An 18,163-nucleotide genomic window follows, 5' to 3' on the forward strand; every position below is an offset into this window, starting at 1 on the left:
CTCGCGTTGATGCGAGAAGCAGCACCAACGTCAATTCGCTCACGGCTGCTGCCAGGGTTCCCGATCGACGCCAGCGTTCTAACAGCGAGTTTCCGCGGCCATCGAATGAGAAGTGAGCATGTTTGCCTGTGCACGCGTGAGACATCCTTGTTAATTTACTTAGTATGCCTATTTTTGCGAGTTTATAGGGGCGATAAAACTAGTATCCTTACTTCGTATAACTAGCTGTGAACTAATTCACTGTCGCAATCTCGGTGCTTCCATTCCTGGTTAAACTGCAACTTTTTTTAATCCTTCTGTAAATTTCCTTTTCGTGATGAGGGTCCCCTGTGAGTAATTGACCTAGCTAGACGTACTCCTGTAAGACACTAAAGGTTGGCCGGCGACCCTGAATTCTTCTTCCCTTCCCAAGTTATTGAAATTTATTATTGTCTTTTCCGTATTAATCTGCAACCTTACTTTTCTACTTTCTCTGTTAAGGTTCCCAATCATTTGCTCTAATTTGTCTCCACTGTTGCTGAACAGTACAATGTGATCTGCGAACCGAAGGCTGCTGAGATATTCGCCGTTGATCCTCACTCCTAAAACTTCCCTGACTAATCCCTTGTATACTAATTCTAAGCATGCAATAAAAAGCATTGGCGAGATTGTGTCTGTTTGCCTGACCGCTTTCTTGATAAGTAACTTTCTACTTTTTTTGTGGAGAATCAAGGTAACTGCGTAATCTTCGTAGATATTTCCCAAGGATTCTCCTCTGCCTCCTGTACTCTTTGATTACGCAATGCATATATTACTGCTAGTATCTTTACTGGATCAAATGCCTTTTCATAAGCTATGAAAACCCTACAGAGACATTAATTGTACTCTGCAGATTTCGCGCTTACCTGACTGATAACAAGGATGTGATCCACTGTAGAATGTCCCTTCCTGAAGCCAGCCTGTTCTCGTGTTTGATTGAAGTCAACCGTTTCCCTGATTCTATTGGTAAGTATCTTTGTGAATAATCTCAACAATATTGAAAAAAAAAGCGAGTTGGCCTACAATTCCTGAATTCTTTATCGTATTCCTTATTTTAGGTTAGTATAATGTTGTCATTCTTCCAGCTCTTTGGCATACTTGAAGGCATGAGGTATTGCGTATGAAGGGTCACAAGCTTTTTAAGCCTGACATTTCCTTCATTTTTGAATAAATCGATTGTTTGCCATGTTCTCCTGCCGCGTTTCGGCGGCTCATATCTCGAAAGGCACTTCTAACTTCATCTCTAGTTATAGAAAGAGCCTCTTTATCCAGTTCATCTCTACTTCAAAACAACATAGCATGGCTGCTCTTGGTACAGTACAGGGCAATATCATACTATTCTGTTGCTTTAATTGTATCATTGAAATTGCAGATGGCTATATCCTGCTTGGCTTTCAATGGATACATCTTAGCATGTCGTATGCCAAGATTTCTTCTCACTGATTTCATGCTGCGGCCATTCTTTACTGCTTCCTCAAGTTTCCCGTGGTATAACTTACTTTCTTGTTGTCGTTGTTGTTTATTTATTTATTCGGTATTTATTTATTTTTTTATCGCATAAATCCGCATTCTATTCAATAGCATTATAGCTGAATGGGGGGATACACTTTAGACCCACCAATGTGAGAGCGTCCCAATTTTGGCATCAGACTACATTTTTACCCTTTAAAACGACATAACGGCGAGCAATGTCTCGGAGGTCCTGCGCGAGACACCACAGAAGGACGACCTTCAGCGTTTGTAGCTTCAAAGCCACTGTCCGTTGCGCTCGGACTACTCACCAGCACAGTGCACGAGCGATAGTGTTCATGAGCACACAGCGCATTACAACAGCGGAAGCCAAATGCTTAGCCGATTGAGCGGAGCGTGAGGATGCGTCCGCTTGGCTTCTTCCTTTCTGCAGCAAAATGAACTGCGAGTCTCACCCGTATCTGCTGACCTAGCCTTGCACGCGCGGTCAGCACATCAGTGTTGATAGCGTGACAACGCGGCGGCGGTGATGGTGCCTCGAGTGTCCATATAATAACTATCACAATAAAGTGTAATAGCATGGAGTAGATGACTACGATAACCGCAGTAGTTGTCTCCGATTCGGAGCTGAAACGGCGGTCCGCCGGCTGTGATTGCTACTCAGGCAAAAAAAAATAATTGTGACACGTCCGTATCACGGCAAAGCGGTTTAAACAACCAACTCCCAAGCCGCGTTTAGACGAATGCGAAAGCATCACATCGCACTTCCCAGCGCACATGGGATAGGCGATGGAGCGTCGTTTACATATAGCGCATGAACTCTCCTGGGAACCTAGCGCCACATGCGTGAGTCGACTCGCGCCCGTAAGTCTACCCTCGCCTGGCGCATTAATGCGATGCGCCTTCCTAGGGCATTACAGCTGTTTACATGAATGCGATGCGCTAGAAATGCGACGCGATTCGCCAGTAGCCGTGTTTACATGAATGCGACAGTATCACATCAAATATTCCAGCGCATCACAATTAGTGCGATGAAACAGCGTTTTCATGTAACGCCTCACCCCTGGTGCTATGGTGACATCACACGCTGTCGCACATCGCAGCCAAAGCAGCGCATCAGACGCGTCCGACGCCACACCACGTGGCAGCTTGGCGAGTGCGGCAAATTCGCACCAAATACCATTTTCCTGAATTCCTAACGCGATGCGGTCGCATTTACATGCACTGCGAAAGTCGACTTACTCCTCTCAATCCATCCGTCTGGCGCATTCACCGGGCGCGCTTCCCTAGGGCATTAGATTTGTGTACTCATAGATGGTTGCGATTCGACTGTCCCATTCATCTAAACACGGCTCCACATGACCTAAAAAAATTCGGCAGAGACACTTAAGACTGCTCACGGGCCGGAACGGGAAAGCATTATAGTCGCTTTGGCGAAATGTTTTAGATCGATTTTTTCGGCATGTATTAAACAATTAAAGCGATACGAACACACTTCCCCGACGGCAAAGCATCTCCACGGTTCTCGCTGACTAAACTTGTGCCTGGTGCGTGCAATGAAGCACGCACTAGGATACATGTGTATCGACTGAGCTCCTGAACTACACTTTGCAATGTGGTGAACGCGGTTTAAGTAGTGGGTGCGGAACCTCAAAGAGGTAGACGTAATTCTTACGTATTTCTCTTGCAGTTACCGCTAAATATCACGCAAACGTACCTCAAACTGGAAGCTCTGTAAAACGTAACGGTCACATGATTTGCTCTATTTTCTAAAGGTGTTTTGCAGCTTTAGCGGTTTATTTTGTTTTGACAATTTTCATGGTTCATCTTGCCTGCATTTTCTTCTTTTGACTTCCTGCATCCTGCCTGCATTTCTTCTTTTGACTTCTTGCCTGCATTTTCTTCTTCCATGTCAAAAATGCTATTTCTCACTGATACGCGCATTCCCCTCATCGCGTTATACTATACCGTGAGTTCAGAGAGAGAAATTGAATCCACGAAAAATAGACGACGTAAATTTCTCGAAGACATAGTAATCTCCAAGCACCGCACATTTTTCGTCGAATGTACGAGGGCGAAGTATTTCGAGCAGACTACAGTCGCCGAGCACCGCAAGCGGAAAATTGCCATTTTGAAGATAGCCGCTTGACGATTATGCCTTTTTTCCAAAAGCCCATATAATCATATGGGTTCCTGTATAAGAACTCACATGTTTCCATATAAACCCACCTGAGGAATATGATTATACAATGAGGCATGTGTGTCATATTCAATGTGGTAATAATTTATTGTGGTTTTGGAACCACTGCTTCATTATTCAGCGCGATAGCGTTAAGAGCCCCGTGTCGCATATTCTCCGTCGTCGGCGTCCGGGGCCGGCGTCCCCGTAAGTGAAAATTGCCTTTATGTCGAGGTGTACGTCATGGCCACGCCTTGCTGCATGACACGCTCTGTATGCGGGTTATATTACCACGCCATTATGTCACTAAAGTTGCTCCTACCTTGTCTTGTATTCGTGACAAAGTTCTTCCTCGCAATTTTTAGAATGACACCGCAGAAACTAATGTCATGAAACAAAACATCGAGAGCACATGAATTTTATGTGAATTCTTCTCAGATTGAAATATCAAAAGTGCGAAAGAATACTAGAAACGTGAAAATGACGCAATCTTACAGCGCAGTTAAACGCTACCTCCGGTATCGGCTAACAAAAGACGCCATGTTTCTAGAAAAAAAAAAAACTCGCCTTTATGCATAGCGTTCGGGGCCAGCGTTTCCAGGTAAGTTTTAGGGCTACATAAGCTGCACTTCGCGCGAAGCGCGAGAAGCATTCAGGAGTCTTTGAATGCTATCTCATTCCACTCTTAAAGGGAAGCTGAAACACTTTTCGAAAAAAATGAGTTCTCTGCGGCATTCTACTCTTTTGAGTCCCCTGAACACGAATATCTGGTTCAAAAAGGGCGGAAACAAACGCAAACGGCTGTTTTTTGAGGAAAACGCGCACCAGCGCCTCAGCGCATCGCGCGAACGCCGCTGTTGCCCGTGATTGGTCGGGGCCGCTGTGACGTCATTCGCGGCAGTCGCCGGTCGCCGCCGCCTTTTCATAGCGTAGCACGGTAGCACGCGGTTCTGTTCTGGCTTCATAGCTGAGTTGTAAACATTACGGAACGTTCTCACGGTCTCAGACAGCTTGTATTTTCGCCGTACATGTTCGAACCGACAGCCGATACGGAAAACGATGGCGGCAACGGCGGTAACGGCGGCAACGACGATGTTGAGTGTGCCAAGAGCGAGAGCGATGGCTGCACCTTCTCGCGCGTTGGAAATCTTAGCTGGTACGTATGCTTTTTTTTTATGTAGCTGCACGTTCCAATGACGGGAGAAAAAATGCGATAAAGTGTCACTGGGAACTTGCTGCTGGAAGAATGCCGAAGCACTAACTTCTCATTAGATTGTAAACACGGGTGTAATTCCGCGATGTCAAGCACCTTGCCGCTGGTTGTCTAAAGTCCCGTAGCTTCTTTAGTGTTGATACACGATCGCGAACATAAGTGCCGCGTTTCAAAGCGCGCACATGCAGTGCTGCGAGGTACAGTCATGGAAGTTGCTTATCATACACATCCAGAGATGGCCAGAGGTATTATATGTGCAATATTCATACTATGCTTCGACGATTTTGCGATTGTGGCTCGATCAAGAATCGGTATGCGTGCTCCATGCTAGTGTTGACATAACGATATTAGGCAGCTTTAGCACCGCCATGTGGTAAACACGATAACTGCAACCGTACGTCGAATGTCAATAGGCGAGCCTATACTCCATTTCATACCTCAGGTGCAACGCTGTGGAAGCTATGCACGAAGTCCGGTCACCAAAATTTATTACTGTGCGCGTTTCCGTCTATGCTTCGCAGCGTGCCAGCGGCGTTTGCTCACGCGAGCATGCACGTGAAGCTGCCGCGACGGGCTGCAATTAAAAAATACCGAAAAGAAAATTTATTTAAAAGCACATGTTAGCAGCCGTATAAGTACACGGTTTGTTTCCATGGGTAAATTCCCTTTTTTTTTTCATTCAGAACTGAGCTTATATATGGGAACCTTTCTCAGAAATCGGGTCAAGAAACACTGACCTTTTTCTAAGTGCGAACGCAGCCACTCCAAGAAGTATCTCAAGCGGAACAACGGAACAACGCCGGGCTTCAGTTGCGCCGATTTAACTGGAATACCGATTGCCCGCATCGTTGTCAAGCTCCGATGATAGTCACTGTGGCGGAAATGGTCCGAGCACAGCACAGTTGATTTCGTCGGCACGAACTTATCTCTCCTCACCGCACGGACCAACTGCGCGGCAAGCTTCTTGTCCTTCGGGAACCTGTGAAACACCACATCGTCTCGCCCGCCTGTGTTCGCGCAGCCGAATGCTGCACAGAACGAGGGCACGTTGGGCGCCCTTGGCTGTAGGCACTCACGCAGCACAGAAGGAAAGAACATTTTACGAAAATCGCAAAAGAAAACAAACGTGAGCGGGGGTGGTGGCAGATCTCTCGTAGCGTCGTTCAGTAAAGCGCAGGACGGAAAGAGGCATGCCAGCACATGCCAGCACGCCGGTCCGGCAGCTCGTTCCCCGCGAATGACGTCACTCTCGCCGGTTCTCTCCTCTGGCAACCACCTCGCCCGGCGCTCCGGGAAGCGATGGGGGCGTGTCCGCGGGGGTGATCTAGAAAGCGATTTGCGCCCCTTATATTAACAAAACGAAGAAAAAATTTCGGAACCGTAAATGATTGGGTCTGTTCTTCCCAATCCCAGCAATTCATGGAAATCGAAAACCGTTTCAGCTTCCCTTTAAAGGCGACGTTGAAGCGTCCTCCAGTTTTTTTCTTTCTAATATAGGATAAAAGGTTAAAGAGATATCACACTGTTACTGATCTTCTAGCTTCTCTTTGAGAAACTAGACAGTTTCGGCCGAAAGGCTAAGCATTGACATTGATGGCTAGGTGTAGCCTTCCTGTTGAACTTCAAGGACAATGTTCTAACTTTACACGAGGGCACCATATCCGCGTGATGTTATTCGCCAGGGCACTGCTGGTGGGCAGGAGAAACAGCGCTTATGCAGCCCCAGGCGCCTAACAATGGTGGCGTGTGGGGAGCGCCATCAGAGGTGTGGCAGACATCGCACCTCGTGGCCCCCTAAACGAGAGAGATGGGAACCGGTTGGCGTTAATAAGTGCCCAATGAGAAATTGCATACCATTACTTGGATGATATAGCTCTCCGTTCGGCTAAGATAAGTGCATACGCACACCAAGTGAGCATGAATGCTCTAGTGTACGTACAGTGCGCATGCGCACAACATTCATGCCGGCAGCGGAACGCTGACCGGTCTCGTGGCTCGGCCATCGATCCGATTCGGCGGAGCATTGGCGGTCAGTCAGGTCTGCTTTATATTTTTTGCAGCCAAGTGCACTCCACGTCTCGAATGACAACTTAAGTCGTACCGCACAAGCCACGCCCGTTCCGTCAAGAGCGCCGACGGGAATGAGCCTCGAGTGTTCGTATATTACTGCCGCCGAAATAATAATGGTTTCTTGTGATGTATTCGCACGCGTTAGCGATAGTCATAGACTGCCTTGATTGCACCATCATTCAACACTGAATGATGGCGGAGATTTCGGGGATTTCGGGGAGTCGAAGAAAAAACAATTGGTCTCGAGTGCCTGCTCCAGCTGTCACTCATTTCACCAAGTAAAGCATACTATCGCGCTTAGTGTGACTTATTCACCATTCCTACGCTACGTCTCGGACATCAGGTGCAACGCTGTGGAACCTACGCAAGAAGTTCGGTGACGCGCCCGTACTGTTTAACGTGGCGATGCTGGGCCTAGCGAAGAGACTCGAAAAGATCCAGGGAATCCGGCACGCGATGTATGCGGACGACATCACGGTCTGGACCACCTGCGGAACCTTGGAAGAAAAGCGAGCTGCGCTGCAAGATGCGGCCAAGTGCGTCGAAGACTACGTGAAAGAGAGGGGCCTCAGGTGCTCCACCGAAAAGTCCGAACTGCTAAGAGTCTGCAGACATCCCGCCAAGGCGAAACTGGAGGTCAGCCTCGAAGGACAACTCATCCCGGAACGCAACATGATACGCGTCCTCGGCATGTGGCTGCAAGGCAGCAGAAAGTGCAACCACACCATCGGCCTCCTCAAGAAGTCGACCGAGAACATGAGCAGAATGATAAGCAGGGTCTCCCAGAAGAGGCACGGCATGACAGAAGAAGACACTCTCAAGCTCGTCAACAGCCTGGTCGTCAGCAGAGTCATGTACTCGCTAACCTACCAAGTGAGGACTAAAACGACCAACGAAGAGATTGAAGTCGTCCTGAGGAAAGCCTACAATACGGCGCTACACCTGCCGAGAAACACCTCCAACGAAAAGCTGATGCAACTAGGGGTGAGCAACACCTTCGTCGAAATGGCGGAAGCACAGCGGAAAGCGCAAATGAAAAGACTAACGGGGACCTACACGGGGCGAAACCTGATCGGTAGGCTGTGCTTCGAAATAGGAGACGTCGACCGGTACGAGGACGTACCGGCGGGAATTAAGAAAACCTTTAACGTAAAGCCTATACCGAAGAACATGGACCCCAGGCTCCACGAAGGCAGAAGGAAAGCTAGGGCCGAATACATAGAAAAGAAAGTGGCTAGAGAAGAGAACACTCTCTTCACGGACGCGAGCATAGGTGCAGTAGGAAGCGAGGCAAAGGCCATCGCGGTAGTAATGAACAAGGAGGAAAAGCTTGTCTCGTGCGTCTCGGCCGAGATATGGAGCGTAGCTGAAGCCGAGGAAATCGCCGTGGCGCTGGTGGCGATGCAAGGATATAGGGAGAATAAATCACTAAATATTCTCGACGACTCGAAAGAGACCTGTCGCAACTACATGAGGGGCAGAATATGCAAAACTGCCCTTAGGATCCTCAGAGGGGGTAACCCCCGGAGGAGACGAAAATCAAACAATCTGATCTGGATACCTGGACACGAGGGCATAATGGGTAACGAGGCGGCGGACGGTCTAGCTCGAGCTAATAGATTCTGGGCTGGGCAGCAGCAGGAGTACCGCGCTAGTTACGCCGGGATCCTCAGTGACAGTTATTCGGAATTACTGCAACACTACAGGGGGACTAGATTCAAGTACCCACCGCCCCATAAAGCGCTGACGAAGGAGGAAGCAACGGCCTGGCGTAGGCTCCAGACAAACACCTTCCCCAACCTTTTCATATTCAACAAGATGTTCCCAACGCAGTATAGGGACACCTGCCCCTGGTGCGGGGCTACACCCACACTCTATCACATAACTTGGGAGTGCGAACGAAACAACGCATTCCGCGATCATAAACCCCCGAGTGCGGAGCATTGGGGGTTTACGAGCTGCGAGCTCGCCGTCCAAAGAAGGATGGTAGAGCACGCTAGGGACGCGGCCAAACTCAGTGGAGCCCTGGACTGAGGGACCACCCGTGCTGAAGAGGCTTCCCTTCGACGAGAAGACAGCGTGGAGAAGACCTCGATCCGCGAGAATTGGATTTTATGATTGAATAAATGTTTTTCTTTCTCTCTCTCTCGGTGACAGCTGTGTGTGTGTGTGTGTGTGTCAGTGCGCGCGTTCCCTGCATGCTTCGCTGCGCGCCAACGGCGTTCGTTAGCGCGAGCGTGCACGGGAGGATGCCGCGACGGGCTGCCAAGAGAAAGGCGAAAAAGAAACGCAATGAAAGACAAATTGGTCTAGAACAACGCCTTACATAGCCGTATACTGCAGATTGTTTGTTTCTAATGAATAACACTTTCAATACTGAGCGTATACAAAGAACACTTTCCCACAATGACGTTAAAGAACATCGACTTATTTCTAAGGGCTGACGCAGCCACTGCAAAAAGTCCCTCTAGCCTCCACAGCGTTGCACCTCATGTGTGAAACAGAGCATAATAATTCTCGCAGAGCGCCCTTCCAAAAATACTTCCAACTTGCAGCTGTGACACTAGAAGTGGAACACGAAGAAGAAGAAGAAGAAGAAGACCATACCTCCAAGCGCTTCTGATTCTTCGCCGACTGATAGGACTTTTCGTGCTGTGTGATTAGTATCATGTCGGCGAAAGCGGCTGCTCATGAAGAGGCCACTCCCAAGACGGAGACCGCTTCGCTCCTGGAAGGCTTCGCAAACGTGGACACGCGGGACTTAATCCAGCAGAACGTCTACGTCATCCTGGGACACGGGCGGTACCAGCGGATCGTCCTGGTCAGCACCTACGTCGCTGTCACTGTGGTGCTGCTGCAGTCGTTCGCCTATTACCTCATCGGCCGTCCCGTAGACCACTGGTGCCAGCCGCCCGACGACCTGCGTTACCTCGGTGTCCAGGGCTGGAAGAACGTCGCAATACCCGTGCTGGCCGACGGCAGCTTCAGCAAGTGCACCGTGTACGAGCCTCCTCTACCGGTGAGCAGTTCAGTCCCTCGCGCATTTCGTCCTACCGGACCCGGCTGTACCACGGCTGCTACATTGGCGTCTTCTTGCTTAACACTTTTTCCGAGGTGACGCAACGATTATGAGGCATCCCGTACAGCACGAGTGGAAATTTTCGACCAAATCAACCTAAATTAATCTATACGGAGAATTTGGCATTGATGTTAGCTTACTATCTTTTCACAGGGCGACATGATTAAGATAGACGGTGCAGTTCCTTTTCGCGATATGTAAATGCGTATCCGTTGTATCGAGTTCACGTGCAATGGTTTCTTCTTTTAGTGCTGCCCCGAGCTTCTTGAGCATGTGTTCCGTGAAAAATAAACGGCTACATAAGGATGGTAACATGCAACCACATGAAGCGCAGATCCCGCGGCCTTTCGACACATTTCTTCTGCGTTTTAGATTTTCCATGTATTTCTTATTGCAATAAAAAAACCTACTAGTGATTGGCCACGACAACATATTGTAAACTACACTAACATTGTTAGCAAGACGGTGTTTTTCCTGCAAGTGTTCGTTGTCGTGTTCCGGAAAACAGCATCGGCAGCAAAATGAGGCGTGCATAACGATGACGTTGATAAGCCTCAAGCATTGATCATACCGTACACTGCGAAGGACGCGCCTATACGACGGTGTCGGCGGCGGTGATGTTGTCCGTTAGAAAACCACGCATTCCAATCGACGCATACCCTCCGCTTGGCGCATCCATGGACGTTATTGAACTAATTTCTCAAAGCAAGATGCTTCATAAAATTCGTAAAGTATAAATTACACACGAACTCGAGATATGATAGCGTCGTATTGTCATTTGGATGTACGAGAAAATACCATCCACTTAGGCAGAAACTCAATCACAAACTCCTTTTCCACCTGCCATTTGAGGTCAGTCTTTAGTCATTAGTAGTAGGCGTCCCAGGAAGCTCGCCTTCGTGCACAGCGTTCACCTGCAGTGTTTCTCAGAAAACATTGCGGTTACATAAACTGCAGTTGCCGGGAAGCGTGAGAAGCTGTAAGGGATCTTTGCATGCTATGGCGTTCCCCTCTTAAAGACAAAACTTAAGCGGCCTCCTAACGTCTTTCTTTATTATTATTATTGCTCACTTGTCATCAGATCACACTTGACTAGTGTTAAAAATACATGGCTTATTTGTCTGTGCAGTACTATAAGATGAATTGACATTACTCAGCTCTTTCAACATACTGAATCACTCCAGATTTTCACTCAATTAATTGTACGCCTTTTAAATGTATCAAATACTTCCTATGGTCGTCGTGCGCTACAGTTTTGAACGGAACAAGTGGTGCCACTGACGGCACGGAGTGGTACTAATAAGTGGACTCTAAACAAGATCGCGGACGGCGGAAAGCATGACAGATCGCAAAGACTACGGTGCATAGTAGACAAAGATGTGTGGCGACGCGTCATTTTCGCGTTGATGCTAGAAAAGAAGTTAAAGAAATATTAAAAAGGTGGCGGTCACCGAACAAATTCCGTTAAAATATTTCTAGGTCTTCAACTAAAGTTATGAGCACAGCACTGCCGTATTCATTTTTTCTCGTTTCTTCGTCCATGTCTGGCATCATCGCCAATGGCTGGCATCATTATAAATATTTATATCACGAAGAATTCTGAACAGGATGTGCGTCTTCGATTGTACGATTGACGTAAAACAATCAATCTCTCTCCCGTAGCCCAAATAGTGTTCGGAGTGCAACCTGGGAGCATTGATTCGTTTAGACAATGGGATCCACACAAGAATGCCCACGTTCTAGCCTGTTTTCCTGCTGGATGTTTTCAATTACACTAACGATGCAAATGAAAACATGTCAGAGTAATATTTCTAGTGGCAATTGATAACGTGTTCCTCAAAGGGCACTACGACGCACTGCAATACCCAATCGCCTGTAGAACAATAGAGGTACATCCTACAGACATTATAAACAGCGTCAAAACGACGTGCAAATTCGATGTGTCTTTCAGCAATCTTGCTCATCACTCAACCGTGTACAGACATGACGTCCGCCTAGAGCCATGAATTGGTAACATGACCGGCGTATTAAGACAGATACAATTTCGGCTTCTCCTTTTGATCTAAAAGCATTTTACTTAAACCAAAACTCTCGCGGGCATTCCTGACCGGAACGACACGCATTCAGCGCTAGCGTAACCCATGGTCCAGATAACGTAGCGATTCCATTCCAATTCCAGATTAGTGCATAATCCCTGGAATCTGACAGTTGTCAACAGAGAATCATAGAAACGAAGAGAAAGCAGCGAAACTAGTCTTTACATAATTTCTTCTCAGGTTTCTCTCAGTGGATATGCGTCGTACTGTAAGCGATTGTTTTTTTTTTTTCTTTTTTTGACAGTTTTACTGTAAAAAATTGATACCGTGTGAAAGTGGCAACGGTACATTGGTTGGTGCTTAGCTTATAATTTATGAATCGCACTCATTAGGTGAATTTAGCCACACTTTTGGTTATAACACGAATGCTGAGACCTAAGCAGGCTGATAGATTAGTTTGAACAGGTTCACCTAAGAAAATCAGGGATAAATCAAAACGGCGACGATGGACGATAAATATGAGGTCAAGATTGGTCAATTTATTTTCTTAATATTTTCATCTACTTCTGCATTCCTTATTAATGAAGCTAGTGCAGTATACTCCTGAACCATGGTCCCCCTTAATGAGCACTAGCAGTAGCTGCTTTTACTCAGTTTGCCAATGTATCCATTCTTCAGCCACATCGTCAATAACGATCAAAATTTCTGGATGCCAATGTAATTGTATCTGTCTCCGAGAGACATTTCCGAGTCTTTCGAGCATCTCTAGAAGAAAACGACGAGAAGATGGCAACACAGGGAAGAAGGCGTTTACTTTCCTATCCACGATGCCCTCTGCACACACCTTTTGCTTGTCAAATGTTAACGCTTTTCGTTCGCTGATAATGGAAAAGTGGAAAAACGGGAACTGAAATAACCTGAGGCAAGAAATCTTCAAGTTTAATTCTCATCTATGCCGTTGTCGGATCCCGCCGGTTGTATATTTCCATAGGCAGGACGTTCATTTCTGCATACAAGACCATTACTTATCTTTGAAAGCACATGGGGACGTCATCGTCCTAGATATCACGGTTCTTGTGCAACTTACGCTAACTCAAGAGGCATGACGCATACAGAGACCCAGCCTACGAGTCTTTCAGTGATCAATATTTCTCTCGAAGCCATTTTATTTCCATTGTGCAGACTTTTCTATAAACTTCAAGGGGTATTTGCTAAGAAGTTAATCAGAAGACGGTTCGTCGGGGCGATTGATGTTTTCGTTTATCTCCTTCTTTTTCAGGGAGAAGACCAGGACGAGCGTAGCGTAGTACCGTGCAATCGGTGGGACTACGACACCGAGAACGACGGCGAAAGTATCGTCAGCATGTGGAACTTGGTGTGCACTCGCGACTGGCTCTACTCCGTTTCGAAATCCACGTCCGGACTGGCCCCCATGCTATTCGTTCCCATCGCTGGAATCGCAGCAGACCGCGTGGGTCGCAGACCAGTCTTGTCGACGTGCGCCATCTCCACATTGCTCGGCAGCCTGGTGGCCGCGTCGTCCCCCTCCGCGGGAATGTTCATCCTGTCGCGCCTTGTCACTGCTGCCATGGCAAGCGCAACTATGCTGATGGTTGCAACTATGCTCTACGAAGTTACTGGAAGTCAGCACCGAGCTCCCTATATCCTAACAGCCAGCGGCATCGGCGTTATTTTGACCCCTCCGCTGGTGCAGCTTCTTTCGACGCTCAAGCCAAGGTGGGTGCTCTCACAAGCGCTCTTCGTCACTGTCACGGCGATAATGGTCTCTTGGTGCTATTACCTTGACGAGTCCCCCGTATGGCAGATTGCCGCGTGGAGGCTACGGGCAGCTGAATTCACCGTACTCCGAGCAGCCCGGGTGAACAGGATTGAAGCTCGCAAGGCCACAGCCACATTTCAGGCGTTGAAACAGCAGCTCCTGAAGCGAGAGGCCAACGCCGCGTCGGTGACTGCTGGTACCACGAGCACAGTCCGTTCGGCTTCCCTTCAGCGGCGCGCATTTTCTGCACTCGTGACGTGGTTCAGCGTGAGCTTTGCAATTTATGCCTCAGCCTTGGGTGCCCCGCTCGAAGAACTGTGGGCTCTCGCATCCTTTCTATGCAATGGGCTCATTCTCATCCTAACCTTATGTGGCCTGAAGCAGCGAGGCCACCGCGTGACTCTGTCAGGCATACTAGCTTTCCTCGGCGCCTCAAGCGTGCTGCAAATGGTCCTCTCGCATTGGCCCTGGGCCGCCACACTTCCTCTGCCGAGGATAATGATGTACAGCGCGTCGGGGATTGCCATGTGTCTAAACTACGCCTACACCGCGGAGGTGTACCCTACGACGATGCGATGCGTGGGACTTTGCCTATCGTACTCCTTCGGCCGGCTTGGCGTGCTTCTGGCTGTAGGCCTCGTAGCATCCTTGCACGAAGAACAGCTTTTGGTCATTGGGGCCATCACTACATCGTTGGCATTTGCGAGCGCAATAGCCGTCCAGTGTCTTCCCGAAGTATATGTCGAGAAGAAGCCCGCCGAAGTCCGCCCAGTTATGAGCGAAGAGCAGCGCAAGGAAGCACTTAAAGCATCTTTGACATCCACCACGGAGTCGCAGAAGTCCCTGAAGCCACACAAACCGGGCAAGCATCATGGCCGACGGAAGAGGAAAGCACGCTCAAGACGCGGTACCGCAACAGAAATTTCAACGGCAGCATCGGCAGGGGCAACATCGCCAGCGGCAGCCTGTTCCCAAGAGGAAAGTGTTGGCCCTCCTGAGCTAGCCTCAAAGATGACGGTGTGCAAAACGCCATCGCAATAACTCAAGATCATCGAATATATGCTGGCTTATTAAGAAGCAGATAACTTCGATTTTTTTTTTATTTCGTGTACTACAAGCTTCTACTATATTTAGCTAAATTAATTTTGCGGTGAAGGGTTATTAGTGAATTCGGATACCTTCTGCTGCATTATTTTTGTGGGCGCAAGCTCTTCACCTTTCCTTTCTTGTTCTCAGTGCGTGGGAATTATATACCAGTGGCTGCTTAAGGCAGATTTGCTGGCGCAGCTAATCTTTAAATCACTATTATAGCGTCTCGCACATTCAAAAGGCGCATTCCTCAGTAATATTAGCATAAATAGTGCAAGATAGCAGAGCCGTGCTTCTGTGAAACTTCCCACACTTTTAGAAAAAATGTTGTATCGGGTGCAGTTTAGACTAGACTCAATACCAAGTACTACTTCGAAACTACCAGCTTGCTACCTTGGATAATTCGGACTTAGTGGGAGGTACATTTATTAAGCAGTTACAAACTTTTACGGACCACTAACTAAAAATCCCGAGCAAGTGCCCCTACCCATGCAAGCACCCCATCTTCACTTTTGAGTGATTTGGAATAAGTATCGAGCAGCTATTGCCAACTGTGTTGATGGGGATGATAATGATGATGATGATCGGGCAACTGCCCTTCCTTTTCTTCACCCTGTTAACCGCTTTATGCATTCTCACCGGAACACTTGGCTGCCGTCTTTTTTGTCAATATTTACGAAATTGCATATTGCATTACGTAAACTGGTGCAATTATTGAGAAAGAAATTGTTTAAACGCACTTCTGCTGAGGCCCAATAGCTCACCGTAGCTAGGTATATGCATGGTCATACCTTTCGTCAGTCGCCACTTTCGTCAAATGTGCGAAGTGCTGTGCTTTGGAATATACGCGACGTAACAGGCAAGAATGCATTCGTACACAGTGAAAAAGAAAGGTTGAGGTTGTGGAATAGTATCGGCACCTATACCAACTAACCACTGGATATGTAATAGCCACTGACGCCTCTGTGTGCAATGAGAAGGCGGGAGTGGGGATTTTCTCTGAATCTCTACAATGGTCTTACTCGCTTCGCCTTCCCGATTTGACACCTATATTTCAAGCAGAATTATAAGTGATTATATTAGCGTTACGAAAACTTCCCCAAAACGACCCATTGGCTGTTATTGTGACCGACTCGCTATCTGTATGTGCAGCACTGACTGCATCTTTAGATACAAGAATAAAAAGAACCTTTCCTTCGATGGTACCTCCGTACTTAGGGTAAGTATGTTTGCTTTGGTTACCGGGACACCATGGGTTACACTTGAATGAAATAGCCGATTCACTCGCACGAGCATCCCTCAACGGCCCTATCATATTTGTTTTGCCGACATCAGCTTATGTCACCGCGGCTAGGTACAAAAATTTCGCTATATCTCAAAACTCTGCAACATCCATACTAACACAGTCTTCTGATTTCCACCATCTTGGCTTCCCATGAAATAATTGGTGTCCTTCAAGACAATCGGAAGCTTCGTTTACAAAATTGAGATGTCGTATACCTCCTCTAAATTTTTACTTACACAGGTCTGGCCTGGCTATGTCCCCTCTATGTTCTTTTTGCAGTGTACCTGAAACTATCGAACATTATTTTCTCTCCTGCCGCCGCTTTATAAGACAAAGAAAATTATTAGTACACTCATTCACCAAACTTGGGCTATCGCTAACCTCGCCAACTATTCTTTCTTTTGATGCGACCTCACTGGAATCCAGCCACAGGGATGCTTTTCTTGCAATTTACAATTTTATTAGAGATACAAAAAGAGTACCTTGCTGACTTTCTAAAATTATCAATATTTTCTATTATTTCATTTATTTACGTTAACTTATTTTATCAAAACTCGTCACAATATTTTCATCAAACGTCTAAATTACAGTTCTAGTCTCACGCCCCACAATCTAAATCTAGTTTGGCTTTACTTCTAAGCATACGAAAAACCGCTTGCTTCTTGGCCAATCCCCCATAGTGGGTATGCGCCACTGTCTGGGACACAAGACAAGTATCGGCAAACTGGGAGAAATGTGAGCGCAACTGCGCACCGTTTGGGAAGACATATGCAATGACAAATGGGGGGGGGGGGGGGGGGGTATGGCTGGCACCCCTGCCTCCACGTCATTTGCGTCGGCCATCAACCCTTCAATTTTTCGGCAACCAGTCCCCGAAAAATAGCCAAGAGCAAGGTATGGGTAGGATGGCTAGAATGGGGAGGTGTGAAGAATGGCACCTGGAGGCTGGCCCCAAAACGCGTTCCTGCTGCATGACGGCGCTACGGGCAGGGGCGCTGTAGTCTCTCGCGGCGTGTGTATACCTCCAGGCGCGCAAATGATTTGTCGTGCTTGGTTCTTACGCTTGAATGCTCTCGATGCTGACAAGTATTTTTTTCAGCATTGTAGATGCCAAGATAACTTAATGGAGTGTTTCACTGCTCTCATTGCACGTATAAACTGCAAGCACCGACAACGCAGCCGATACAGCGAGGAGGGCTCTTGCATCCACCTTTTGCCGAGCTTGGCGCGCTTATGTCTTCCCGAAAGTACAGTTCATAGAAATCACCATGGAAGGCCAATGCGTTGGAACAGCTTTGAATGTGTTGCGCGCACATTAGTCACATATTTGCGATTGTAATAGCACTTTAAAGGGAGGTAGTTAACGCCATATATCAGCAATGTCGTAGAACAAAAATTCTAAAAAGTACAAAATGCTGATTGCATAATAAGAGTTTATTGCATATAGCACAGTCAATGAAGAGCATCACATTTTTTACAAAGCACACAGTTTAACCCTCTTGACTTTGTTGTGAGGAGCACACTTGTTTGACCCTTTGAGCAAGAAGCGAACATGTGATGCATTAAAACCTAGCCATCGATCCTGTTAGAGCAGTAGAATCCTCTGTGCAACCAATCTGTGGCACATTGGCTGCTAGAAACAAGAAATCCTTGACCACTTTTGCATGCAGTCATGTAGTGCTGTATACGCTATTGAGTCTGTCCTCGAGGGTCTGAATAGGGCTGTACAAACAGGCTGATGGGTACAGAAGACCCCCCCTCCCCCGCCATGTCCCACTGTTTGTAAGCTTCTGCTGGCAGTTGGTGCGATACTTTCTCTTATCACAAGGCAGGCATCCCTACATGCCTTGCGATCAGTCAAAATGATGCACTTCCGGAGTACATAGCCCTCAATGTAATAAACCAGGCGTCCATCACTGCGTTTCTCCACATAGTCCACATGGT

The 18,163-nt window shown here is 47.5% G+C and overlaps 1 protein-coding gene across 1 annotated transcript; it reads left to right on the forward strand.

Annotated features, from left to right (window-relative positions):
- The first annotated feature begins 9,612 nt into the window (after window positions 1-9,612).
- LOC126538353 (solute carrier family 22 member 7-like) lies at window positions 9,613-15,278 on the forward strand. The gene is made up of 2 exons (XM_050185209.2): window positions 9,613-9,969; window positions 13,345-15,278. Exons 1-2 carry the CDS (start codon window positions 9,619-9,621, stop codon window positions 14,884-14,886), a joined length of 1,893 nt encoding a protein of 630 aa, XP_050041166.2. The 5' UTR covers window positions 9,613-9,618; the 3' UTR covers window positions 14,887-15,278.
- Window positions 15,279-18,163: the final 2,885 nt, after the last annotated feature.

Source organism: Dermacentor andersoni, chromosome 3, assembly GCF_023375885.2.
Source record: "Dermacentor andersoni chromosome 3, qqDerAnde1_hic_scaffold, whole genome shotgun sequence".
NCBI lineage: Eukaryota > Metazoa > Arthropoda > Arachnida > Ixodida > Ixodidae > Dermacentor > Dermacentor andersoni.